Below are 26,131 nucleotides of genomic sequence, written 5' to 3'. Positions count from 1 at the left end.
AAGCTCTTTGTCTTGCTCTAGTCTCCCATTTAGCCAGTTTCCTGTGATCATTGATTTGAAGACAATGGTTAGCTTGGCATAGTGTTGTTTGCTCGTGCAAGGACAAGGGACGAAGATGACTGAGTTCAGTGAGGTCTTGACAAGTCAATTTGGGCTGAGCAACAGTTTTCCTCAGAGTCTTCATGTAAGACTTGCCATAGCCTCTAATTACAACTTGCATTTTGGAAACAAAAGAATCCCATGCATTATCAATATCAAAGTGGCTCTGAGAAGACAGAGATTGATATGCTTCAGTAACCATTGCCTTGAAAACAACATGCTGCAAATAGCTATTGTTGACAATCAGATGTCGCCTTTGAGGCAGTCTATCATATGGCATATCATAAAAAGATAACCTCAACCATAACGGTGCATGATCTGAATGCACAAAAGCATAGTCAATCCACATTTTGCATGTAAAATCATCATTTTGTTGCGGAACGGAGCTACACTATACCAACGTGCCTGATAAGAAGAAAGGGCATTATGTTGGAAAGTGTATCTGGTGACAAAGGCTGCAATTCCTTCCAATGATCAACCAAATCAAGATGCATCAGTAATTGAGACCATGCATGCCTTTCAGGGTTAACATATGAGTATTTCTTGATGTATTGTCACCTTGTTGCGGAGCATTATTGAAATTTCCACATATAAAGGCATGATATCTCCATGGATATCGTTGCATGGCATCTCAAATTGCACTTCTATCCCGAGAAGATTGAGGTGCATAGACAGAAGCAAATTCAAACACCTCACCTTGAATGATGCATTGAAGAATAATCCATCTACCTTGATTGTCATTTAAAGCAATAACTGGCTGAAGCTTATGCTTAATCAGAAAGACTACACTTGAGAAAGAGTGCTCCCCAGCATAGAAGATATCATAGCCACAGTAATGACCTGTCTTACCTGCATAGACATGTTGATTGTGTTCTTGTAATGCCACTATATCAGGCTGAAATCTATTGATATACAGCCACACAGATTTCCATTTCCTACTGTCACACATCCCCTGAACATTAAGTGTAAAACATTTGATATGAGCAGTCATATTTACAGATATTTATAGGAAAGAAAACAGCTATGTACAGCAGCAACCTTCAGGATGTCAACCCTGCATTTCTACCTCAGGGTTAGGGCCTCTTCCCTGAGAAGAAACATCCGCCTGAGGAGTAGACAGCAAAGCAGCAACCTCTTCTTCAGGGAAGAGGGTTTTGCTAGTTGTCATTGCAGCCCATGTGATCCCAATTCTTGAATTGACCTCTGGAGAGTTTCCACTAGAAGACACACCATGCCAAGTGCGAGGGGGTGGAGGTCATCGAACAGAACTAACTTTTCTTGGACTTTGCCATCCATCAATTGGAATTTTTGGTCCTTTTGCTGAGGGTTGAATAGCAGGAAGCGAAGGGGAAGAAGCATTCCCATTTGAAACCATTGGAGCTTTGCCTTTATCCTGATTCACAAAAAACTGTCTATTACCTTTATTTTTATTCCCAATAGAGGCAGGAGCATCCTTATTGGGCATTTGAATAGGCAAAGTGGCAGGAGGCATTTTATGCTGACTCATTGGACACTGCGAAGCCATGTGCCCAAATTTTTTACATTCAAAGCAAGCCCCTGCAAATAATCCCCATTTCAATTTGTAAAATGCACTTCCCATGCTAATATTGTTCACTGTGACTGAATAAGACTCTGGTGTGGGATTATCAGTATCCCAGAGAATGCAAAATCGATTAGAGTTGCCGTTAGGCCGCGGTGGGCAAACCACTTTGCCTAAAGTCGCTGCAATTTTAGGCAAGAGTGAAGCCATGCATTGCAGGAAGTCTACAACTTCAACCCAGACCGGACATCTGTGTCGGATCAAAGCCTGAAAGTCCCTTGTGGGAGACCATGGCAAAACGTGCACCATTTGCTGCCCAAAAAAGAGTGGCGAATGTTCTAAAAGCATTTGCTTGTGAATCTCATCTACCATAATGATCTCAAAAAAACCTCTGGCTGCATAGTGTACCTTCCGAACAAACGAGCTAGCCAGTGTGCGGGTCAACCAGTTGCCTACCTCTGCAGCAGGTGGCATCCGACCTGGGGAAAATAAAATAACTGCATTTTTGGCATATTCTCTAATTGGATCCACAATTTCATCCACTTCAACCATGAGACCAACCGATGGAACAGAGTCTTTCCACTCTTTTCTTGTGTCTGCAAATCCTTCATGCATGACATCATAAACCAGTTGTGCTTCAACAGAATCATGCACAGGGTCATACTGATCCTCAGCCTGCTTTTGCTTTTTGCATTGAATCAATCTATCCTTTTGAAATGTTTTTTCATATCGAGTATTCAGCCATGTCTTTTGAGGCAGATGGAACCAAAAAAGAGGGGTACCTGTAAAGTGATAAAAGAGAAAACAGTCCCAGAAAAATGACCCACCAAGAAAAAAGAAATAGTGTATTTGCAAGGAGAAGAAAGGGAAAGAGATAGGTAGGGATTTAGAGAAAGGAAAATACAAGTTTTAAAGAAGGAAAAGAGAACAACGCAGGAAAAAATCCAAGATGAACTATAGATAAGAGCCAAGAGAGAAGTTCTGGCGATGGAAATAGTGCACAAGACCCAGAAACCAAAGATGAGAGAAAGGGGGAAGAGAAAACGCCTCAAACCAGCGTGTAGAAGTAGCCCGGGAGCACACCCTATACAGACAGCAACCCAGAAGCAGAGAATGGGCCTGCAGCAGCAGCCTGAACAAGGCGAAACAGTCCGTACACCCGTATGGAATTGTACGGAAGTCTGATGGGATTGTACGGCAGGAATTTGCAGCCTCAGACAGCTGTTTATTAACACGAAGTGGGCGCAGCAGGTAGCTGAAGCATGCAGGCTTGTCTGAAGAGGCTAAGGGGCTGATGGGCTGGAGCAAGGGCTGCAGGTCCTCTCTCTCTCTCTCTCACACACACACACACACACTCTTTTTTTTTTTTGTGGAATCACACACACTTTCATCTTCTAGAAGTGTTTTAATTTTTAGGGGTTCAACCAGAAAGTGTGTAACAATCCGGGGAATAACTTTATGAAAGGACAATCCTTATATAAAGGAAAGAGTGAATAAATAAATACCGAGTTTAAAGCTGCAGTGCTTGCTAGCTATATTAAACAGCTCAGTTTTTGGATTGAGTGGTACTTTAAAGGTTTTATTCCTACGACTATGAGACTGGCTCGCTTCTATAAGTACTATTTCCCCTTATCAGGCTTACTGTATAAATCAATGAGGGAAATCCCAGAAAAGGCCTTTTCTGCCATAGAAGGCTTGTGAATGAGCTGTTTGCTGCTAATATTCTTTCTATGCTCTTTTTTTGATGGTTTCAGAAGTTTCACTAATCACACTTATTTACAAAGGATGCCTAATGATTTTATGGAAGCTTGTTAAATGACCTGTTTGTATCGTGCAGGATTTTATGAGTGGAAAGGCCATATTTAGAAATTTGATGAGCATTTTAATGCTAGGGGTAAATTATGTCCTAGAAGAACGCTTAAATCAGTCCCATGGGTTGTATCTTGAAGAAGCTGTACGTATTTCCTTGGAACTTTTACTTCTAGCAATGAACAAGGACATCAACTATGCTGATGGGTGGCGTCCCTTGTATCAGGCAAGTTTAGCAATTATTGGAGTATTAGTCTTATTTATTCTTTGTCATAATACTTCGGATTGAGGCTGCTATGCCATTGTGCTAACAGGACTGAAACTTTCTGGCCTGCAGCCTCTGGATACAGTTCTTGCTCATGACAATCGTCAGATAGTTGTATTGTTGGAATATGTTCGGTATGATGCATTGCCAGCTATACAAAAGTGCTCCATACAAATCATGACTATCCTTAGGTGATAATTCCCACCTTTATTTTTTGCTGCAAGATATTGTATAATGCAAATTCTGCAAGACAAACAGTATGATATTTTTTCTTTGGTGTGGTGGGGTATATGAGAATTATTTTATTAGGAAGGGCTGGTTAGAAGATCGGGAGAGAACGAGCTTTCATTGTACTGTGTTGTATGCCCTACCAACAAATTAGCAAATTCAGTTCTCTGTCTCCTCATAGACTACTTCCTCATGAGTTTTCTTATCTTAACATATCCCTTTAACTTTGCCACTTTTGGAAGAATGCCCAACGTAGGTGTAGTGAGGAAGATTCAGGATATGTAAACATCTATAGTGGTCTACGGGGCAGGTTGTCCAGGTCTATGGATGTTCCCTTTGAGGGGGTTTTGGGTTATGTGGAGCAGAGTTTTTTGGCTTCAGTTTGGTTTCAAAACCCTAAACCCGATCACATTTGCTTTGATTTATGGAGGATTTGGCTCTATGGAGGTGTCCCCATAAAGCATTTGCAGTGGGACACTGGGGAGTGGGATTGGCTTGATGCAGGAAACGGAGAGAAGAGTCTCCCCTTCTTTCTATACATGATTAGTGATGCCAGGATGTTTTAGGTCAGCCTTAAGGCATGGAAGCCCACTTGACCTCCTCACTGGGAGAATTTTTAGATTTCTGTAGACTAGCAGAATTTTTTTTGGAAGAGACTTTGGGAATCCCTCAGGAATAGAAAATTCACCCTTTTCTTTTAGCTCTCTATTCACAGAGGGATTGCAATGAACCATTTGAGGTCTAAGTTCAGGGCAGTCCCCACTTGCCCTCGTTGCCTTTCTACTGAGGAGTCTATTAAGCATTGTTTATGGGATTGCCGACATGCTAGTCTTATGAGTACTCTTGCTTCATGAACTGCCTTGGCTCTCTCTTGCTCGGCCTGAGGTTCTTAATGAGAGGCATGGATCTCCTTGGGCTTTCATGATTGGGCGACATGTGGTTGAGTCATGCTCTCTGGATGATGTTGCTCCTCGCGTTTCTTTCAATCTTGAACATGCCTCGGTCGACTTGTTGAGAGATTCTGGCCAGCATTACAGCGTGGCATATTTAAAGGTCCAAATGCGCATAGGCTTTGGATTGCTTCCAAATCCACCCTCCATACACTTTGTCTACTATTTTGGACAAATACTGTACACACTTTGATGGTCATTTAGGTGAGCATGTAGGGGTCTTCCTGGGTGGCTTTTGCCAAGATTGTTTATATGAGGGAGTGGAGTGGCCTCCCTTTTTTCTCGAAGTCCATCCCAAGGTTGAGGAATTGTTTGCCCACTTTGGGTGTTTTGTTTCTCATGTTGTGCATTATGTATTTTCGCCATGAGCATTGCTCTTGGGGTATTTTTCATACCTAATAGAAGTCCTCTCAATGGAAAAGAAGAAGAAGAAGACATGTAAGCATCTATGCGGCTTTAGCAAAAGAATTGGCTTCGGCTAATCAATAATATTGCTAAATGTAGGAGTTTGATGGTGGTAGTGCCTACATATTTCTTGTGGCAGAGGAAAGCCTTGGAAGCATCGTATTTCCTAGAGGCGTCCAGAGGAATGTGAGACGCATTCTACAATCCATGCGGAAAAAGGTGGGTATTTTAACCCATGTATTGTATTGTTTTCTGAAGTATCAAAGTTGCAGGCATGGATGCACAAGTGCGCCCCCCCCCCCCCCCCCCCCCCCACCTTTTCAACAAGCCAAAGACAAGTGTTCAAGGAGGCACTCAACCCTTTGAACGACCCTAATGGTTAGGAGGCAATGATTAGTCTGGTTAGACTGACCCTTGGAAGGAGATCCAATTGGCAGAGATATAGAGATAGAAAGAAAGAAAGAAGAAAGGAAGAAGAAAGAAAAAAGAAAGAAGGATTATATTATAATTAACACCTTTTGCACACCTATGACGATTCAAACCCATGTCCTTTTGCACACAACCTGAAGAATTTGCCACTAGAGAGACGGGAAACAACTAGGTTATTTTTGTGAATGAAGGATGAAGCCAGCATACTTGTGGATGTGGATACTTGAAGGAAAGTGGTCCAGCACAATTTTTTCACCGATGTGATGTACTTTTTTCATTGTATTGTTTGTTGTTGCTATAGTGTCCGTAACATGGTTTCTTACATGGTAGTAAATGGAACTGTTCAAGACTTATATTGAGAAGACAACCACGTGTCAGGTCTACAAACTCATCGGTAGAAGATAGCCATGTATGCTTTTGACAAGAAGCTGGTAGTTCTTCTTGTCATCGGTAGAAGATAGCCATGTATGCCTTCTCCTTTAGTGCTAGCCTTCGTCATGGCTGAGTCTGCCCTTCACCTTCGGAGTGTCCATGCAAGGCAGTCTATGGCCGCTCGTAAGGGCTAGTACACGCGCGTCAATAAGTACCCCAGACAGATCGAGATCGAGTTCTTTCATAAGTCCTTTAGAGGCTCTTTTGGGACGAAGGTAGAGATAGCATAGTTTTGCTTGCTTACTCTATTGATGATCAAGCTATGGAAAAGTGGGAGAAATTCAGGGACAAAAAAGTTGTCTATTGGGCATGGAATACTCCATGGTCTTGGATTTGTAGCATGAGATCTTGGAAAGAAAAGTCCTTCTGGTAGGGTTTAGACCATCAAAGTTAATAATAATGGAGGACATGTGCTGGTGGATGAAATTTGTCAAAGTTAGAGTTCAATGTGGGTAGAGACCCAAACACTCCTAAAGAAAGAGTTCTTTGGGATGGAGGTATATCAGGACATTGGACAAGGATTTTTTTATTTTTATTTTTCAAAGAAAGGAACCTTCTATTAATGCTTGAAAGATTTTCATACAAGACAATAGCCCCGAAGGTGCTGAGTATGGAAAAAACCGGAAAAGGCTGAAAGAAAAACCGGCCTGTTCCAGAGAAACCCAGCTCACTGCCTAGGGGATCTCTAGAACTGGGGCTAACAGCCAAGTGGGGGGACTATACAGCTAGCGAATCTCTCGCGAAGTGAAGATGTAGAAAACACCTGCAGGCCAAGCCTTGCAGAAACGAGCACACCTCTCGATAGTCGCCCTGGAGCTTGGAGTCCTGCGCTCCCAGGTGGACTGTAGAGTGTAAATGATATCCTGCCATATGGCAATTAGGGTAGCCGCGGGTGGAACCGGGTGCTCACCCATCACAAGACTGCAGCGAGCCACCCAAATGTTTCAAGCCGTGATGCTGGCTACCACCTCCCAGACACTATCCTCCTTAGGAGGAGGAGGAGCTAGACTGTCAAGGGGACTGCCTTGTGGAGTGCGATCCTCTGGATGCTTTGACCCTGTATCCGGTATGCTGGGGAGATCTCATCAATCTGAAACGCATGTCCTCCCTCTGTCAACCAAGCCACCATCCCCTAGGTGTAGTCTCTATGAAGACTCTGCATACGTGGCACTACCCGTCCACATGCATCTGCTCCAACCACGGTCCGATGGGCAAGCCTCCGTGGGCGGCCAGCTAGAAGAAGTAAGAGATCTTCCTCGGCCGCAAGCTGGACCACTGGAGTGCACATCCCAGGGCACTCTCTGTTGTGGAAGCTTGCTTGCCAAAAGCATGGCTAACTGATCGCTATCCACTCTCGTAGCCTCTCCGCCCCGCTCCCCCTCCCCCTCCCGTAGCCTCTCCGCCCCTTCTCCCGTAGCCCCTTTTTCTCCGCTCCCCCTCCCGTAGCCTCTCTGCCCCCCCTCCTGTAGCCTCTGTACCCCCTCTCGTAGCCTCTCCGCTCCCTCCTTCGTAGCCTCTCTCTCTCCGCTCCCCCTCCAGTAGCCTCTCTCCCCCACCGCGTAGCCTCTCCTACCCCCTCTCACAGCCTCTCTCCCCCCCCCGTAGCCTCTCCGCCGCCCCCCTCCCGTAGCCTCTCCTAGCTGGGCTGAACCCCCAGCCCAACTAGGGGGTTAGCTCAGCCAGGGGGTAACAGGAGATATGGCCAGCAAAGCATGGTCCAGCCTACCTTCCTCCTCTTCACATTCTCTCTAACCCCGAGTTGGGCTAAACCCCCAACCCAACCCGAGAGTTAGGTTAAGCCAGGGGGGTTCATCATATAGCCAACTATGGATTGGCCTACCCTCTCCTCCAAGTCCCCCTCAACCTCCTCAACTCCTTCAACATCCATGAGGACTCGGTACTCTACAGTTGCAGCCATGACACCCTCTCCATACGCACGGAATTACCAACAAGAAGGCTCAAAACGGCCCATCCTCGGGCAACAGGATCAGATTTTTTATCTGCAGCAGGCAGTGCGAGAGCTACGATTGGAGCTGGCAGAAGTAAAGGCCCAACTTCACATCTTGGAAGGGCCTAGTAAGCAGGCAGTAATTGATGAGGCTGTAAAATCTTGTAAGGATCCCCCCCCCTATCCCGCAGCTAGTCTCTACAGTCAAAGATCTTGTTCACACTGAAGTACAAACTGCTAGGAAGGAAGTGTTTGTGGAAGTTGACAACAAAGCAAGTAAGTCTGATATCCAAGCAGAGATTAAAGAACACGAAGCTAGATGTGATAATGCGCTGAAGATTAGAATAGGGGGGCTCCCAAAAGATTGGTACAAATTGGAGGAATAGTGAAATACTGACAAAGATCAAATCAAGTTTTCCCAACATCGAATGGGTGAATGATGATGAGCAGGATGATGACGACTCCAGGCCAGCTTCTATTTTGCACTATAGAGGTCATGCTATCCTTACACTGAAGTCAAAAGATATGCGGATCAAGCTTCTTCGACAATCTTACAAGCTGAAGGGCACCAAAGTATGGATAGCAGAGGAGCTTACACAAAATCAACTCAAGATTAAGCAACTGAATTAGCTAAAGCCAGGGCTGCCAGAAAGGATGGAAAATGGGCAGTTTACCGTGAAGGGGTAGCACTAATCAGAGATTTTAAATCAAAACCAAAAGACTCTCAGTCGTAAACTGATGTATGGCTGTTTACTCTCCAGAATATCATGTAGGTACTCTAAATAATTGGGGTTGCTTTTTGCACTCCTTGGGAGCCATGTGCCCTCCCTAAAGCAGATGTACTAGAGGGTTTCTTGCTGTCCCATAGACCTTTTGGTCTCTAGTGGACGTTAATAGACTTTCTTTCTTTCTTTCCTTCTTTTTTCCTCGAAGGGGTCCACCTCAATGAGTCCATCTGAAGCCTCTAACCAATCCGTGTGGTGTAGGAAAAGAAGGGCACCTCATCCACCTACTCAGCTAGGCCGCCCCTGGAGGGCCAGAACCACTCTCTCGGATCCCACTGGACCTCCCTCAAGGGTCTACCCTCCCACAGCCAAAGGCGCCATCTAGAGGCATCCTGCTCTGAAATACTGGGAGGGTCAATGTGCCACTCCTTCCCAAACGACCCACTACTATGATCATCTGCCAGCGTATCCCATCAAGACTCCCATCCATCTCGGGGTCACTCTCAGTGAGTGGCTGAAGTAGGCCTCCAGGTCCTACACGAAAGAAGTCGGGGTGCATGTTGCCGCGTTGCATCAACATCCTCAAGGGAACATCAGTACGGGAAAACTGCCCCAACCATCTGCTGTCTCTTCAAACGTGAAGTCCTTCCTACCAGGACTCCAGAATGGCTAATTCAATCTCGCCCATCTGCTGCCCTGCCCCTCGCAGATGCGCTAGGGCATCAAGCCTCGCCTATGTCTCCATAGGTAGTCTGCTCCAACGGCCAAAGGATCCTGCTGGACCAATGTCCCACTGTGCCCAACCACCAATGTGAGTCCGTTGTCCGAGCATACGGCCCTCCTGATCTCTGATCTCTGGGTGCCACATAAGGGGCTTGCGCTCAAACTCCTCTAAGGGGCTTGCACTCAAACTCCTCTCTGCATCTGGGTGGAGCATGGATGAGACCCCCTGCCAGTCTCTGCCATACCCTGTGAAGACTCCTCATTAGGGGGAAGCCCTTCTTTGTAAGGGGGGCCTCTGAGAAGATCCATCGATGTGAAGGCTGCCAATGTCCCCCAGTGCATGGGGTGTTCCTCAGAAGCCCTCGCTGTAAGAGGAGCTTCCAAGGCTCTGCAGCTGGGGTGAGGCCATGAACCACCAGCTTGCCCAAAAGGGCCCTGCTTTGCATCCTCGGATCAATGACACCCAAGCCTCCCAGTGCTTGTGGCATGATCATTGTTTGCCAAGCTACTCGGGCCCTAGTGTTCCTCGTGCCATCTGAACCTACCCAAAGGAAGTTCGGTACCAACCGTCAGAGCTGCTCAATGCAACCTCTAAGAAAGCACCAGCAGGAGGTCGATATACCAAGCGGTGGCAAGAAGGACCTGGTTTGCCACTAAGGCGCAACCTGCGAAGGAGAGTTTGGCCGAGCTCCAATAGAGAAGCTTGCGCCGAACACTCTCAAGGACTGGGCAATCTGCTGCTCTGCTGTAATGTCAATACCCACCTGGCATCCGAGGTATCTCGTCGTCTGGCCCCGTGGTAGCTAGCTGAAGCCAAAGTCTCTTCCCCACTGCCGGATCTCCTGTGTCTCCTCAAAGCCTGTGAAGAAACCTATAGATTTCGTCCAGTTGATCGGTGCCCCTGAGGCCTCATAATAAATAGCCAAGGCGCCCCTGACTCTCTCCAGACTCGTGGTGCCTTCAACATACAAGGCCGTGTCGTCTGTAAACTCCGAGTCAAGTAGCTCCTCCTGTTTGATTGGGAGCTTCAACTCTGTGAGACCCGCCACCTGTGATCTCAAATAGTAGCCCAAAGAAGAGGAAGGGAGCAAGTGGGCAGCCCTGGCGGACTGAGTGAGAGAGAGGGAAGGCCTCGCCTGTGTGTCCTCCGATAAGCATCTGGCTAGAGCTCTCTGTATGTAGCGCAAAAACTCCTTTGACCCATCTGTTTGAGAAACCCAATCTCCTCATAGTGCCCTCCAAGAAAGACCACTCCACCCTGTCGTAGGCCTTCTCAAAGTCCAACAGAAGGACGGCCAACGGTTGTGACTCCTCTCTCGACCAATCCACTGTCTCCCAGAACGTGAAGATGTTGTCCAAGATGCTACGCTCCTGTACAAACCCAGTCTGTGTGTCATGGATGATGTCGGTAAGATGGGGCTATAACCGCAAACTCAAGACCTTGGCGAGGATCTTGTATGCAGTATCAAGCAGAGTGATCGGCCTCCACTGTCAGATGTCTGACCTATCTCCCCCTTTTGGGATCAAACAAATCCACCCCCTGCTCAAAGACTGAGGAAGAAGGCCTGTGTCAAAAATCTCCTGGCAAGCTAGACGGAAAGGGGTGGAGATAATCTCCCAGGAGTTCCAGAAGAAGGCCGGAGTCAAGCCATCCTCACTCGGGCACTTCTGGGTCGGGAGAGCCTGGAGGGCTTCCCAGATCTGCATGTCCTGCGAGACTGCTGGCGGAACGTGATCCCAAACTAGCTCTTGGGCCACAAGACCAGCTGGGGTCATCCTCTCCGTCTGAAAGAGCTGGCTGTAGAAACCCGTGGTCATGTCCAGAATCTCTTGCGGGTCAGTGTGCATGATGCCTTGCGAGTCCCGAATACGATGTAGCTGTGCGCTTGCCGATCGGGGCCTAGTGGTCTGAAAGAACTGCTTCGTCATCCTGTCCCCCTGCTGCACCCATCGGGCCCGAGAGGAATGATAGGAGAACTCAGCCCGCCGCACCTCCTTGTCCTGGAGCTTGAGACGAGCGCTCTTGAATCTGTCACTAAGCCATTGAGACACTGGGTCCTGCTCCGTGAGCCTCTCGATGGAGGCGAGGTCTCTCCTCAAAGCCCGCTCTCGCTCCTGAAGGGTACTCCGCCGAAGGACGTGAGCCTGCAGCTCTTCACTGCTCCTTTGAATCGCATTGGCCCCCCACGTAGCCCAGCCTTCACACGGCGCCGTCCCTGACTGCTCCCAAATCCCTGCCATGACCTGCTGAATCTCCTCGTCCTGCAGGAGGTCCTCTAGAATGCGGACCCCCTTCTAGGGGAGACCTTGGCGGGGCCTCTGTATAGTGCCCAGTCCCCAACATAGAAACGGTCTAGTCTCTCTAGCAATCCATCGTGTCTCCTATGCCCAAAGGAGAAGAGAAGGTTGCCAGGTGTCTTGTTGAAATCTTGCTCTCTCCACCGGTCTCTGCCACTGATCATGAAAATGAATTGCTCCCAGGTGCTACGCTCTGCTGCTGGCATCTCAGAAAAAGAGGCTCCGCCTTGCTTGTCTTCCCCAAACTCCAGGTTGTTGAAGTCACATCCAACAATCCAGGAGTCTACATCCGAAAAACACTCTGATAGCCTCCTCCAAAAGGCCGGGCGGTGTTGTCTACACGCTGGGGCATACACGTTCAGGATCCCGATCTTGGACTCTCCCGTCCGAACTCCCATCCAAACTGCCCGTCTTGGAATGAGCTCGCCCTGATCGTAGACCTCTGGGGCCAAAGTCCGTGAGACTGAGATGAAGATCCCTCCACTCCGGCCTACCGCAGGGGACCACTCCTCTGGACCTCTCCCCGGGAGAAGGTGATGGCGTCGTCTGATGTCTGAAGCTGAAAACACGTGCTCCTGAATCATAAGGATGTCCACTACCCGTCCTACCATTGTCCTCTGCAACTCTTGCCGGAGTATCAGGTACTACGGTTGGCTACGAACTAGTGTGGATACCGGCTCAATACCGATCTTCCATGCCCACTTCATCATGAAGGAGGCTTCCACCTTGAACAGCTCCGCACACGTCTGGAGGGGCCAGAGTTGTGCCTGCTCCACCTTTGCCTCCAGCGGCAATCTAATAACTCCTGTCGCCAAACCACACACCGGCTCCTCGCGCGTGAAGCTCAACTAAAAGTTCACCTCCGCACCATGGGCGTACCAAAGGTCTAGTCCATGTGGCCCCATCCACTCATCCATCATGAGTGTAATCTGATTCCCCAAAATAGTATCGAACACCTTCGAGGACCATTTCTCCACCCCTGTGGAGGCAAACGGAAATCTCCAAACGGGGTGTGTCGAAGATATCACTGCACTGATCAAACCCCCCTTTCGGGGCTGAAGGACCATGAGCGTTATCTCCAATGGTAGAGGATAAGAGTCTGGAACCTCTAGATAGTTCCAGGGTCCTAACCTCCAGAAGTCCCGTGGTAAGGGATGCCCAGGCTGGAGGTTAGGGCCGCTGATTGGGAAGACGAGCCTCGTCCCTCAGGATCCCTCCCTGAACGGGCTTGCTGCTGCGATGAGGAGGCAGAAGGGGGCGTCATCATTCCCTTGCCAGTTGGTAGGGGTGTCGAAGCAGAAGAACCTGCTGTTGAAGTGGAGAGGGGGACAGCATGAGAAGGAGCGGTGGGGACGCGGGGGATAGAGGGAGGGGGGTGGTTGGCGAGGGTGACTATAAGAGGGGGGGCTGAGGGGGCGGGGAAAACCTTGGAGGGGGAGGGGGAAGTGAAGAAGAGGAGGGGGAGGGGTCTGGGGGGGGAGGGGGAGGGGGAGGAGGAGGAGGGATAAGGACGACATCAACCCCCCCTCTGATCTGGCTCGCTAGGGCTCTGGATCTCCTCTACAGTCCTCATCGAACTAGTGACTGCAGCTTCTGCCATCACCGCATTTGGAGCTCCTGGGGCTCACTGCTGCTGCAAGGGTGGGCACTGGGTGCGAAGGCTGAACCTTCGAAGCTGGAGGATCGGCAAAGTGGGCGGTGGCCCCTGCCGCGGAAGGAGGTAGCTCCTGTTGATCCTCCTTCGAGGCCTCTCGGTCAACCCTATCCCTCTCTCTGCGATGGGCCCTTTGCATGCGGCGTTTGCGGGCCTGTTTACTTTGTTTCTTTTTCTTTTTAACCTGTGTCCAGTCCCCTGCTGAGGGGGTAACCAGAGTTGATCACCAGAGATTGCCTCCGTGTCCTCCCCCGTGCGCCTCCCTCCCCTTCCGCAGAGTAGGCAGAGTCAATAGGCCCGAGTTCAGCACCCTCTCAGGCAGGAGCAGTAGAAGTCTCAGACCTCATGGACCACCATTTTGATCCTGGGGACTCCATCATCTACTAGAACGGAGGCGGTCGTCTCTGGCGTGGACTCAAGCACTGCGCCAAATGCCCGACCAATGGAAGGGAGGATGGCTTGATACTCCTTGGGGAGCCCTGGGAAGCGGCGTGTAACCGGAAACCATGGAACATGGTGTGTCGTATTGTCATGTGCACGGATTGGTATCTGACGTGTACTAGGTACACAGAACTAGCTCAGGTTAGCCTGGGGAGGCTTAGAGCTAGGCAGGCTTGATTCTCGGGTTGAGTGGCAAGGGTACGAACTATTTATAGGTCTTTGCTATTTTTGGCGCCGGGGCCCGAGTCTATAAAAGAGGCCCAGGGGGTTCAGTTCTCAGTGTGCAGTTGGGCGCAGTTGGGCGCAAGTCTCGTTCCCAGGTGCTAGGTTTGATCCTGGATTGAGTTGCGGACGCGCGCCTGCATCTTAGCGTAGCCCAAGGCCCAGTGGCAGATCCAGGGCTTCACAGCGCCACCTGGTGGTATGGGACACCAGGCTGGTTTGGATCTGATTGGGAGTTCGTGCCAGTTGCTCAGCTCGTGGCTCGGAGGGGACATCTTCTGATTCGGGATCACATCCCGTAGATGTCACGGTTGGGTGGTGAGCAGCCTGCTCAGATCTGATGTTGTGTGTGCTTGTTTTGCAGATCAGGGGTTTCAGGAGTGCTGGGACGTGTCAGTTGGTATCAGAGCCAACTCCTGAGGTAGGAACTTCTGATGCGAGAATTTTTGACAAGTTTTCCCTCCAGGTATGCCCTAAATTTCGAAATCTGTTGCTGCGTTTTTGCTGGCTACCTGGGATAGAAGGGGTGGAGAGATATCTGGAAGAGAAAGAAGAATAGGAGAGAGAGAAAATCGAGATCTCTGAAGGCCTGTGAGAGAAGTCTAGAGGAAGGAGAGAGAGAGCAGAAAAGCAGGAGAGATGGGCGGAAAAGAGCAGCAAGGGAGGCGTGGAAGGGGCGCTTGTGAAGGTACGGAGAAGGCAGGGGCAAAGAGAGGCTTGTCAGCCTGTGCAATAGGCTGTGTACAGCCTGCGCAACAGGCTGCGAACAGCCTGCGCATAGGGCTGCGTGCAGCCTGCGCAGGGGGGTGCTTTTTTCGAAAAAGCACCCCTCCAAAGCTGGAGGGGCTTGGCCTTTTTTGGAAGCTCAGCTTCCAAATAAGGCTGCCCTGCACCCTATATAGGTGGGGGCAGGGTACTAGCCTACCCACAAGCAGCCTAGAGCTTCGAGCCTTCACCTCGATTTCTGCGCCAGCTAGCCTCATCCGTACCCTGCCTGCGCCAGCACTGCCCTGCCTCGTGCAGTCTTCTGCATCCGCACCCTGCGTGCGCCAGCACTGCCCTGCCTCGTGCAGTCTTCTGCATCCGCACCCTGCTTGCGTCAGCCTGTGCAGCCATTGAAGGCCCTGCATCAGCCCGTACAGACTGTACGGACTATCTGCGCCAGCCCTTGCACCTGCTGCTTCAAACCCCGACTGCGCACCTGTACCTGCAGCACTGTACGGACGCCGTACAGTTACGTCAGCACTGTACGGCCTCCGTCAGCATCTGTACGGCTTGCGTCAGCAGCCGTACAGCCACGTCAGCGACCGTACGGCCTGCGTCAGCAGACCGTACAGCTACTCTAGCAGCACGCGCATCCGGTTGCAGGTTCGGAGAGGTCCCGGGATTCTGCTACTTTTCAGCAGATGATGAACGATTTGTTCAGGGATTTTCTGGGCAAATTTGTTGTAGTGTTCTTAGATGACATCTTGGTGTGTAGTAAAACGCTTGAGGATCACATAGGACACCTTCGGATTGTCCTAGTTGTTCTAAGACGGCATAAGCTTTATGCCAAGATGAGTAAATGTGACTTCTTTATGAAGGAGATCATTTACTTAGGACACAAGATTTCTTCTGAAGGTATTAGCATTGATCTGGATCGTATCCAGAAGGTTTTAGAATGGCCTATCCCTCAGACTATGAAACAACTTCGTTCTTTCCTAGGATTTACGGTATTTCTTCGGAAGTCAGTGCGTGATTATTCACATATCACGGCACCCTTGACCAACATATTGAAAGGTCGTGGACGCAGGTCTACCCAGCCGATCTCTTGGAATGATGCAATGAACAAGGCTTTTGAAACCTTGAAGTTTTCTATCAAGGAAGCACCCGTTCTTGCATTACCCGATCCTACCCGGCCTTATGTTTTAGAGGCCGATGCGAGTGATTATGCGATTGGGGCAGCTCTATTCCAAGAGGGCAGACCTGTAGCTTTCGAGAGTAAGAAGCTAGACGACACTCAGTATCGTTGGCCAACACTCGAGAAGGAACTTTATGCTGTAGTGTATGCTCTTAAGGTTTGGAGACACTACTTGTATGGTTCAAAGTTCCTTGTATTGACTGATCATCAGTCAATTAAGTATGTGTGTGATGGATCAGAATTGAGAGGAAGGAAAGCTAGATGGGCAGAATTAATGCAAGATTTTGATTTCGAAATACGTTATCGTAAGGGTTCGTTGAATAGTGTGGCGGATGCCTTAAGTAGAGTTAAGTTTGTAAATGCTTTGTCATTTACGGAAATATCCTCAGACCTATTTCAATCCTTGAGAGGGCTATACGCAACTGATAGTCATTTCAGTTCTTATTGGCAGAGAGTCCAGGATGGGAGCTCCATGGTTGACCAAGACTCAGGGATTGTGCCACCTAGGATACAGGCGGCAGGAGGTCAGTGGATGATTAGGAACGGCTTGCTGTTCCGGAATGAAAAGATTTGTGTGCCTGATGTTCTGGACCTTAAATCCAAGATTCTCTGGGAGTGTCATGATGCTCCTAGTGCGGGACATCCAGGTATACATAGGACTCTATCTCTTGTGAAGCATACCTTTTATTGGCCTAAGATGCGTGCATTTATAGAGAACTATGTAGTAGGTTGCCGGGTTTGTCAGGTTACTAAGGCTGAACGCCTTAGAAGCGCGGGCTTATTACAGCCTTTACAGATTCCAGATAATAAATGGGAAAGTATTTCCATGGATTTTATTACTGGTTTACCTCGAACGCGCAAGGGTCATGACTCTATTTGGGTCATAGTCGACCGTTTGACAAAAATGGCTAGATTCTTACCTACAAGAACAACTATTTCAGCTGTTCAGTTGGCTCACGAGTTTGTGGACCACTTGTTCAAGCTGTATGGTTTGCCATCTAACATAGTCAGTGACAGGGACTCAAAGTTTAAAAGTAACTTTTGGACACTTGTATTTGAGAAGTTGGAAACTACTCTAAGTATGAGTTCCTCGGACAGATTTTATGCTAATAGACATCGTTCACCCAGAGAGTTCTCTGAAGGAACGATGGTATATTTGCGAATTCCTAAGGAATCCAAGAGCCTAAGTACTGGTTTGGTTCCGAAATTATCCCCCAGATACTGTGGCCCATTCAAGGTCATTAAAAGAATTGGACCAGTTGCCTATCGACTAGAATTGCCTCCTGATGTTAAAGTACATCCTGTCTTTCATGTCAGTAGACTGAAAGAAGTCTTGGGTGCAGATGATCAACTTGTTTCTCCTCATGAGATTATAGAAGTTACAGATTTAACTTTTATTCCTCACGAACCTGAATGTATTCTTGAATTTCGTGAAAGACAGATTCGTAATCGTACTATCACGGAATACAAGATCAAGTGGAAGGATCGTGTTGAGGAGGATGCAACATGGGAGACATTACAAAACCTCCAAAGAACATTTCCAAATTTCTTAGCGAACTCAGGAGTGAGTTCTTAGAGGAGGGGGAGTATGTCATGTGCACGGATTGGTATCTGACGTGTACTAGGTACACAGAACTAGCTCAGGTTAGCCTGGGGAGGCTTAGAGCTAGGCAGGCTTGATTCTCGGGTTGAGTGGCAAGGGTACGAACTATTTATAGGTCTTCGTTATTTTTGGCGCCGGGGCTCGAGTCTATAAAAGAGGCCCAGGGGGTTCAGTTCTCAGTGTGCAGTTGGGAGCAAGTCTCGTTCCCAGGTGCTAGGTCTGATCCTGGATTGAGTCGCGGACGCGCGCCTGCATCTTAGCGTAGCCCAAGGCTCAGTGGCAGATCCAGGGCTTCACAGCGCCACCTGGTGGTATGGGACACCAGGCTGGTTTGGATCTGATTGGGAGTTCATGCCAGTAGCTCAGCTCGTGGCTCGGAGGGGACATCTTCTGATTCGGGATCACATCCCGTAGATGTCACGGTTGGGTGGTGAGCAGCCTGCTCAGATCTGATGTTGTGTGTGTGTGATACCAAGGAAAGAGGCAGACAAGGTGCGGGCCAAGGAGTATGGGGCTCTGCTCCACAAGTGTCGAGGCGGTGTCGGGGGAGCTAAACTGGATGAGGAAAACGCCTCGTCCATAGATGGCGACCTCCTGGATATGGTCTCCCTCTAATGCCAAGCTCGCTTGGATCCACTCTCGCACCTGTCTCCATGTAGGCGTGAGGCCCACAATTCTGCCCACAAGCGCCTTGTCCTGGAGGGACTGAACTGCGTGTTGTACCTATTGCTTTCAGCTGGGGAAAGAAGAACCTTAACGGTTGTGGGATTCGAGGGTGCTGCCATAGAGCCCCTTTGGCCAGACCAAGGGTCACCACCAAGGTTTTTCTTTCGCCTTCACAAGCACAAGTGCTCCCGTTCTAGGGAGGGAGAAGAAAAAGGGGGGAAAAGCGTCAGAGGGGGAGGCGGAGATGAGGCGCGGTGAAGGAGGGGGCAAGGACAAAAGAGGATGAATGAAGGCAAGGAGGGCGGAGGGCGAGAAGGCAAGGGGGGAGAGAAGGAGGGGAGGAGAGAAGAAGGCGAGGAGAGGCAAGAGGGTGGAGAGGGGAGCCGGCGGGGGAGAGGAGAAGGGCGCGGGAGGCGGGAGAGGTGGAGTTGGCAGGGGGCGAAGGTGGAGGAGATGGAGGAAGAGAAGGCGGAGGCGAAGGGAAGAGGGGTGGCGGGAGGCGAAGCCAGCAGAGGGGGGCGCAACAAGTGGGCGGGGAGGCAACGGAGGCGGGAGAAGAAGGGGCGGGCGGGGGCGTAGCAGTGGGCGCAAGATGGGCGGCAAGAGCAGAAGAGGCGGGGGAGTGTAGAGGGGGTGGACAAGGCGGAGGCAGCGGGGCAGCTAGGGGTGGCGCACGTCACGGGGAGCAGCAACTCCTCAGTTCACAGCTTGTCGATCCTGTGACTTCTTCAGTTGGACAAGGATTTTAAAATACACATTTGCAACGTGCATGCTCATGCCCCCAATTCTCTTGAAAGCTCGTTGATATATTTAGCTGCTTGCTAAGCCTTAGTCACCCCTCATGCATTTAATCAATTAAGCCCTTTTGGGTTTTCAAGTAATTCACTAACATTATTCTTGACCCTGTTTTGGGCAGAGCTTACTTGAATCCGTTTTTCCCTCACAATATTTCTTGGCTGTCTGTGCATGTGTGCATGGTGATGCTTCCCTCACCTTTGTTAGGCTGATGACCACTTTGCTAAATTAGCAAAACTCAACCCCATTGGGGATAGAGTTTTTATTGGTAAGCACCATCTCAATCGGTGGTCCATATTAATTTCTTTGTGGATTGTTTTTATTAGTTCAATGCTTCGTAGTTTTCTTTTTATTTGCCATTTCAGTTGTTTGTTGATCCATGATAGTCTTACCTAGCACTTGAAACTCCCATGGTTCCTAAGTATGTGGGCATGCTTCTCTTTTATTAAGAACTGGCTGAGAAAACTTTGAAGGCAGCTCCATGGGTTGAGAACTTAGATTTATGGTTTTCTTTTATGTCATAAACAATGAACCCTGTTGCCATTCGAAGAATGCCTTCAGCAATGGATATATTATGGGTGAACATTGCTATTGATGAAAAAGAAAATTGCAGGTAAGGCCAAACTTTGTAAGTCCATAGCATTTGACTGAAGGAATTCTGAATATCACAAGTACACAAAACAAGACCAAACACGAAGCTGAATGAAGGGATTACATCTTGGAAGGGACGCTCACACATAAAACCACCTCGCCACTGGCTGATAAAGAAACATGAAACCACCATCAACAACGCCAGAGAGATCACGGCATCAACTCCTTCAAGTATCTCGCCAAGATCTAAGGTGACGAGCCGATTCGGTACCCTAGAAACCACACCATGCAACACGCATGCAAACGTGCCACTTGGCACTAACTCTATCAAACCTAACTACCTCTCAACTAGATAACCTAATTGAGGTTTGCCCTTTAACACCCTCCTCAAACCGAGACTGGGTGAATCACTAGTGAAAGAGAAACTGCTATCAACTTATTCACAAAGCTCAAAACCAAGAGCTTGCTTTCCAAGTCGATGCAGAAGCCCATTTGCAAACATCTTTAACAAAACAAAGTGGTAGACTTCAAAGGCATTGAGCTGAAAAGATTCACGGTTGATGTAAAGGTAAGCAATCTCTTGACATAGACAAACAAAAGGACTGAGCCTCAACCCTATGTGGTATTTTTGGCTGTTTATTACAATTATCATCCAACTAAGATCTCTCCTGCAATGCTTAGAAAGCATACTCGTCATAGTCGACACCTTCAACCTCGCAAATTCCTGCAAAGTGGTCTTGTAGCTCTGCTGCATATGTCAAGTCTTTTGCTTTGGTTGCCTCTCTGTTCTTCTTCTCAGTATCTCTGCGCTTCAGCAATACTCCTCTCAGTGTCCTGGCTTTCCACGATACCCACACTTCAGTTCTGTTTTGTTTTTTGCTTGCCTTTTCTAGTAGATGTCTTCGTGAGGTAAGCCCGTTCATCAACATAAGTATTTTCGAGCTTCTGCCAATGTTCAAAATCCGATAGGGTTGCTATCATTTCTTGAAGAGATATGTTTCCACTGACTCGCAATATCTTCACAATGCTATCATACGTAGGAGAAAGACTGGAGAGAAGCACTGACTTGATATCATCATCTTCTACCTTCACTCTCAAGTCTAGCAACTGGCGCAAAATCGCCCACATCCTGATCATATGCTCACCAAGTGTCATAGAATCATGCATTTTCAAGCTAAACATTCTTGCTGCAAAAGTACCTTAGAATTTCTGAGACGAGCACCGAATAACATCTCAATGGCTATCTAGTTCTCTACTGCGCTCGCTGCCAGATTCAAGTGGTAATTGTATCTTGCTCCGAGAGCTCTGCCCAAAATTCCAAGCGCTCATTGGTTCAGACTCTCCTATGGCAACGAACTGCTACTGTTGGCGTCTTCTTGTTCAGCTCTGAAACGACCCTTCTCCATAAGTACAGTTGGATGGTTAATTGCCATACAAGGAAAGTTTGCACTCGTGAAGGTAATCAACTTCACTGCCTTAGCCTTGGACTCCATCTCGCTGCTACCACCTGCTTTGATACCAACTGAAGGAATTCCGAATATCACAAGTACACGAAACAAGACAAAACACGAAGCTGAACTGATGTTGCATGAAGGGATGACAACTTGAAGGGACTCTCACACATAACACCATCTCGCCACCGATTGATAAAGAAACAGGAAACCGCCATCAACAACGCCACAAAGATCACAGCATCAACTCTTGCAAGGATCTCACCATGATCTAAGGTGACGAGCCAATTCGGTGCCCTAGAAACCACTCCATGCAACACGCATGCAAACGTGCCACTTGGCATTAACTCTATCAAACCTAACGACCTCTCAACTAGATCACTAATCAAGGTTTGCCCTTCAACATTGACCACCAAATCGAATTATGGTTTTGTAATTCCAAATCAAAATGGTAAATGCCTATCTACATTAATAACTTTATAGCTTTCTCACAACAATTGATGTTCATAGTTTTCTCACAACTATTGAGGATCAAGTATCGTTTACCAATTCATAGATCTTAATGAATATATGCATGATTTCTTTTCAAGAAAAAGACTTCTATTAAGTATGAACAAAATGTGCAAGAGCAAGCTCAAAGCGGAAATACAACATGCAGTGCATGAATTGAAGCCTCAAAATGGCCCAAAAAGGCTCCTCAAAAAGAGCTAGAAAACAATCAAGGTTGGGGCTGAAAATGCCATCTCAACCTTGTAGAGGAGTCCGAGAAGAAAAGGGAGCCTCTCCATTTCTGAAGCAAAACCCTTCTAGCAGAGGCAGCCCGGGAGGATCCCTGCATGCTCATCCAAGTGGCTATCAACATATGTATAGTATTTGTCCAAATATTGGCCAAAATTTGAGAGGGGTGGACATGGGAATGATCCAAGGCCTTTGTTGCATATTTTTCTTTCCTTCCTTTCAAGCAATGAGAGAGAGGAGTGTATTCGACCCCACAGTAGGAATGTCTCAAGCACTTTATAGAACTCAGCTCTTCCTTTCAGCAATGCATTGTTAGTGTAGTTCTCTCGTTTTCCCCCAAAAAATGGAGTTTTGTATTCCGTTAACACTGGCAATCTTGCGGGTTCGAATACCCAACAACCTATCCGGTAATTAAAAATCAAGATTGGTTTGTGCCATGGAGCATGTCATGCCATCAGGGCAACAATGTGGTCGTCTGTATACCACATCTGGCTTGGTAGAGTACAACATTCAGTCCAGCAGATGAGATCACCTCCATCTAATGTTTTCAGAAGATGGCGTGCTCCAATAGTCCCAAATGAGTCCTGACTCAGGTATAGTGCATATTCATTTGAATTGACTACACTAACATTCTTGGCATGGCAATGCGCATACAAAAGAATGAATGTCTGCAAATAGCCAAGACGACAATCCCGTATCTCAACGTACGGGTTTGCAACTCCGACTTCGGGGACAGCAGCAACAACCACAAGATGATGAAGTGAACGGTAGCGCTGAAACGGCACCAACACATTTATCAAGCCAAGAAGGCATGATCCAAATGGTGACACGGGAAGAAACCGAGGTCAAGAGTTTGGAGGAGGAATCAAGGGGAGATCTTGCAACCATAATCAATTGTTGACTACTATTTGGCCTCCTTCAAACAAATGAAGAGAACGTAGATGAACTTTAGATATACCACACTAATTTCCCAAGACGAATCAACAGAAGCATGCACCTCTTTGAAGGGTGAGGCTGGAACATCGTCCAGAGAGTATGACTCAACTACATGTCGCTAAATCGGGAAAGCGCAGGAAGAGTCATGCCTCTCATATAATACGTGAGGCCCTGAAAGGGAAAGCCAAGCACTGAACCCCAGGTCATGAAGAAAGAATGGTGGCCAAAGGTGCTGAATTTTTTGCGTGTTTGCAGTCTCATAAGCAATGCTGAACTGATTCCACAGCAGAGTGGCAACGAGGACATGTAGAGTCTGCCCCAAACCTGGAACTCCACAAGGTAACTGTAATATGTTCATGATTTTAGCTAATAACTTCCATGAAATACAGAAAACAAATAGAATAACTTATTGACACGCACAAATACAAATATGATAGCCTATGTGAATTTTACACTAGAAAAGAAGAGACCTAGCTTACATACACATCCATACGTGTGTGTACACATAGGTATGTCATGGGCTTGTAAAATTTGCTTGGGCGTAAGGAAAAATTCTAGAAGTTTGAAAGGGAGGACTGCTTTTTAACTTGGTTTGGTATTTGAAGGAATTGACTTTGATTGATCTTATCCCATCACTTAGATGCTATCTCATCCTCCCTATCTCCCCTTTGGAGAAGAAGACTTGATGCATCTCTTCATGAGACTGTCTGCACGTTCTTTATTTTGTATAGCTAAGAACACCCACCCCATCATTTACTGTGCCGACTCAAATTTTAAGTACTAATTTACTCTTGAGTGATGTTTTTGATGTACTGCATGTGTTCAAGCAAGAATGGTCATGTGAAGCACTTTATTTTCCACAATGACATGCTTTTAGCATCTAGATAAGCAGAGGTAATTCTGGGATCTATGTCCTGCCCCTGAATTACATGACAATACCATTTTCAGTTTTTGGGAGCCAATTCGGAAAGTATATGAACTCACAGATGTGCTGCACTTTACTCGACTTTCACAAGACTGATGAGAAGTTTGGGGTGCGCTACTTAGAGAGCAATGGATTCTTCGGGTTTCCAGCATGTTTTCTCTCTGTCCAAGTAGTATACTGTTGTGTAAAATGCAATTTTAAGCCCATTGAGATTTTCAAGAATCTCAATGAGATAGGGTTATTCGCTAGCTCCATCTAATGCATTTGTCCTTTGTGGCTGAGGTCCGGGTTAATTTGTGCTTGTGGTGAGTCATCACAGTATAGAGGCTAAGATTACTTTGGACTATATTATTTTTGGAAGATAGGGACAATATTTACGGAAATTGGAATAGACGACGAAACTCAGCTTGATAGTTTTACCTGGTACCGAAAGGTGGATGCAGAGATATCTGTGATTCCATGTGGCTCTTGACCTTGTTACTTTCCAAACTTATGATCTTTATCATAAGTTTAGTGTCTTTATCATATGATCTTCCTTTAGGGATTAATGCTTGCCTTATGTGAATCCATTTTACAATGTAGCAAGAAAGACATAAGCAAGCTAGTCATTGCAAGAAAACTTTTAGTCTTTGTGAATGCAAAGCTTCATCTATGAGTGTAAAGCACACATTTTTAATAGACACCAGATCCTTTAGTGGGTATTAATGACGTACAAGGTGAGTCTGTTACAGAGCGTGCTCTGATCATGGCTTGCATAATCTTCAATGCATTGGCTGCCTGCTCATTTGGTGCTTTGTGGACTAAAGGCTTAGGCAGTTTTTTTAATGGCAATCATCTGTATATAACGAATGAAATATATTACATTTGTGCTTCTTATAAAGGAAGGTGACGTGGTTTCTTAGACTAGTAAGGGAACACACTAGTTCTTTCATGCTCAGCATACCTATATAATAATGCTGAATTATGCTGTTGCTGTCTCTTTGTTTTTGTGATAATTCTCTCTGCTCCATTGTCTATGGGAATCTTATTGAAATTGATAATACTTCTGTTCCATTGTTTATGGGATTTCTTGAATTTATGGCTTATTGTGCATCTAGGTGCTTTCAGTAATATCAGGAATGAGTGGAATTTATTGTGTTGGGGATGATATTTCATATGCTGTACTTGGTATTATTTATGTTTTGTAGCATTAAAATTCCAAGCCTTTTTCTTTTCAGCGCACGAATGCCACAGTTGGTGTCTGTAATCTTGGAGGCAGGTATTGCTCGGTCTTTGATAGAAGACTATGCAGCATGCTTGGAAACTCGCAGCCAAGATGTGCAGGCAACTGAAAATGCCAAGGAGGATGTAGGGTTCCTTATCTTACAGGTAATAAGCAAGTTATTTCATCCTTCAAGAATACCTGGATGCACTTTATAATAATATGGTGTATAAACAATGTTTTTATTGCTGCTTCAGCTAATACAAAGGACATACAATCCCCCCACAGGTTGAATGGAGGGTCTAGCTTGCTGGACAGCCACCTGCCTTATGAAAACTTTTTGTACTGATGGAGTAAAAGATGTGGGCTTTTGTGGATATTTGCAGCTGCTTCTTAATAATCTCAGTCGACCAGCACCCAATGTCACACACCTGCTACTGAAGTTTGATGTTGATCTGCCAGTAGACAGGACTATCCTTCAACCCAGACGACATTACAGGTATTTTAAAGGCATAAGCAACTGCAGCAGCATTTTTCCCCTAATGTCATGATGGCTTGCAAGAAGCACCATGGGAATGATAGTTTGTTCTAGTCAATTAACGTATTTATAACTTCTTAAAGGTTTAAAATATGAACTGAGGATTATACCTGGCTTGTGGATGAGTAGAAGTTTACTTTTCATAGTCAATCAAAAGTTGCACTTTGACAGATGGAATGCTTTGGGTTGCCAATTGCTTAATCACATGGATCTAGACTGCATTCTTACAGAGTTTTTAAAGCCATGATTTTAACCTTTTTTATGGGGTAAAAACTAACTCAGATTGTCTTCCATCTTGCAGCTGCTTAAGAGTGCTGCTGAGCATTTTGGATACTCTTAACAGGCCGGACATAAATGCTGTTCTTCATGAATTTGGTTTCCAGGTCCAAGTCTTGTAAAACTTACAACTTATTGATTTTTTGCTAAATATAATTGTTCTCGATGCAAAAACTTTACTGTCTATCTCATCTGAATCATCCTTTTATTGGCAGCTGTTGTATGAGCTCTGTGTGGACACGGTTTCAAGTGCAGCAATGATCGAACTTCTCCAAACTGAGAAATACAATTTTTTCTCCAAGGTATTAATCAATTGGTTTGCCATGAGCCCTTATTTTTGTTG

At 46.9% G+C, this 26,131-nt stretch overlaps 1 protein-coding gene across 2 annotated transcripts in view; it reads left to right on the top strand.

Moving 5' to 3' along the window:
* The window catches only part of EMB3142 (nuclear pore complex protein (DUF3414)), a 207,639-nt gene that overhangs the window by 147,572 nt on the left and 33,936 nt on the right, over nucleotides 1-26,131 (top strand). For both annotated transcript variants that reach the window (XM_087378806.1, XM_087378805.1), the window contains exons 19-24: nucleotides 3,477-3,674; nucleotides 3,786-3,904; nucleotides 24,991-25,141; nucleotides 25,361-25,473; nucleotides 25,814-25,895; nucleotides 26,004-26,090. In XM_087378806.1, the coding sequence (XP_087234932.1) occupies nucleotides 3,477-3,674; nucleotides 3,786-3,904; nucleotides 24,991-25,141; nucleotides 25,361-25,473; nucleotides 25,814-25,895; nucleotides 26,004-26,090 (750 nt within the window). The remainder of the gene's footprint in view (nucleotides 1-3,476; nucleotides 3,675-3,785; nucleotides 3,905-24,990; nucleotides 25,142-25,360; nucleotides 25,474-25,813; nucleotides 25,896-26,003; nucleotides 26,091-26,131) is intronic.

This window comes from Dipteris shenzhenensis, chromosome 9, assembly GCF_047967505.1.
Source record: "Dipteris shenzhenensis isolate YYH24624 ecotype China chromosome 9, Dip_SZ_1.0, whole genome shotgun sequence".
Taxonomy (NCBI): domain Eukaryota; kingdom Viridiplantae; phylum Streptophyta; class Polypodiopsida; order Gleicheniales; family Dipteridaceae; genus Dipteris; species Dipteris shenzhenensis.
Note: the sequence above shows the minus strand (reverse complement) of the source record. Positions and strands in the feature narration are given on the sequence as shown.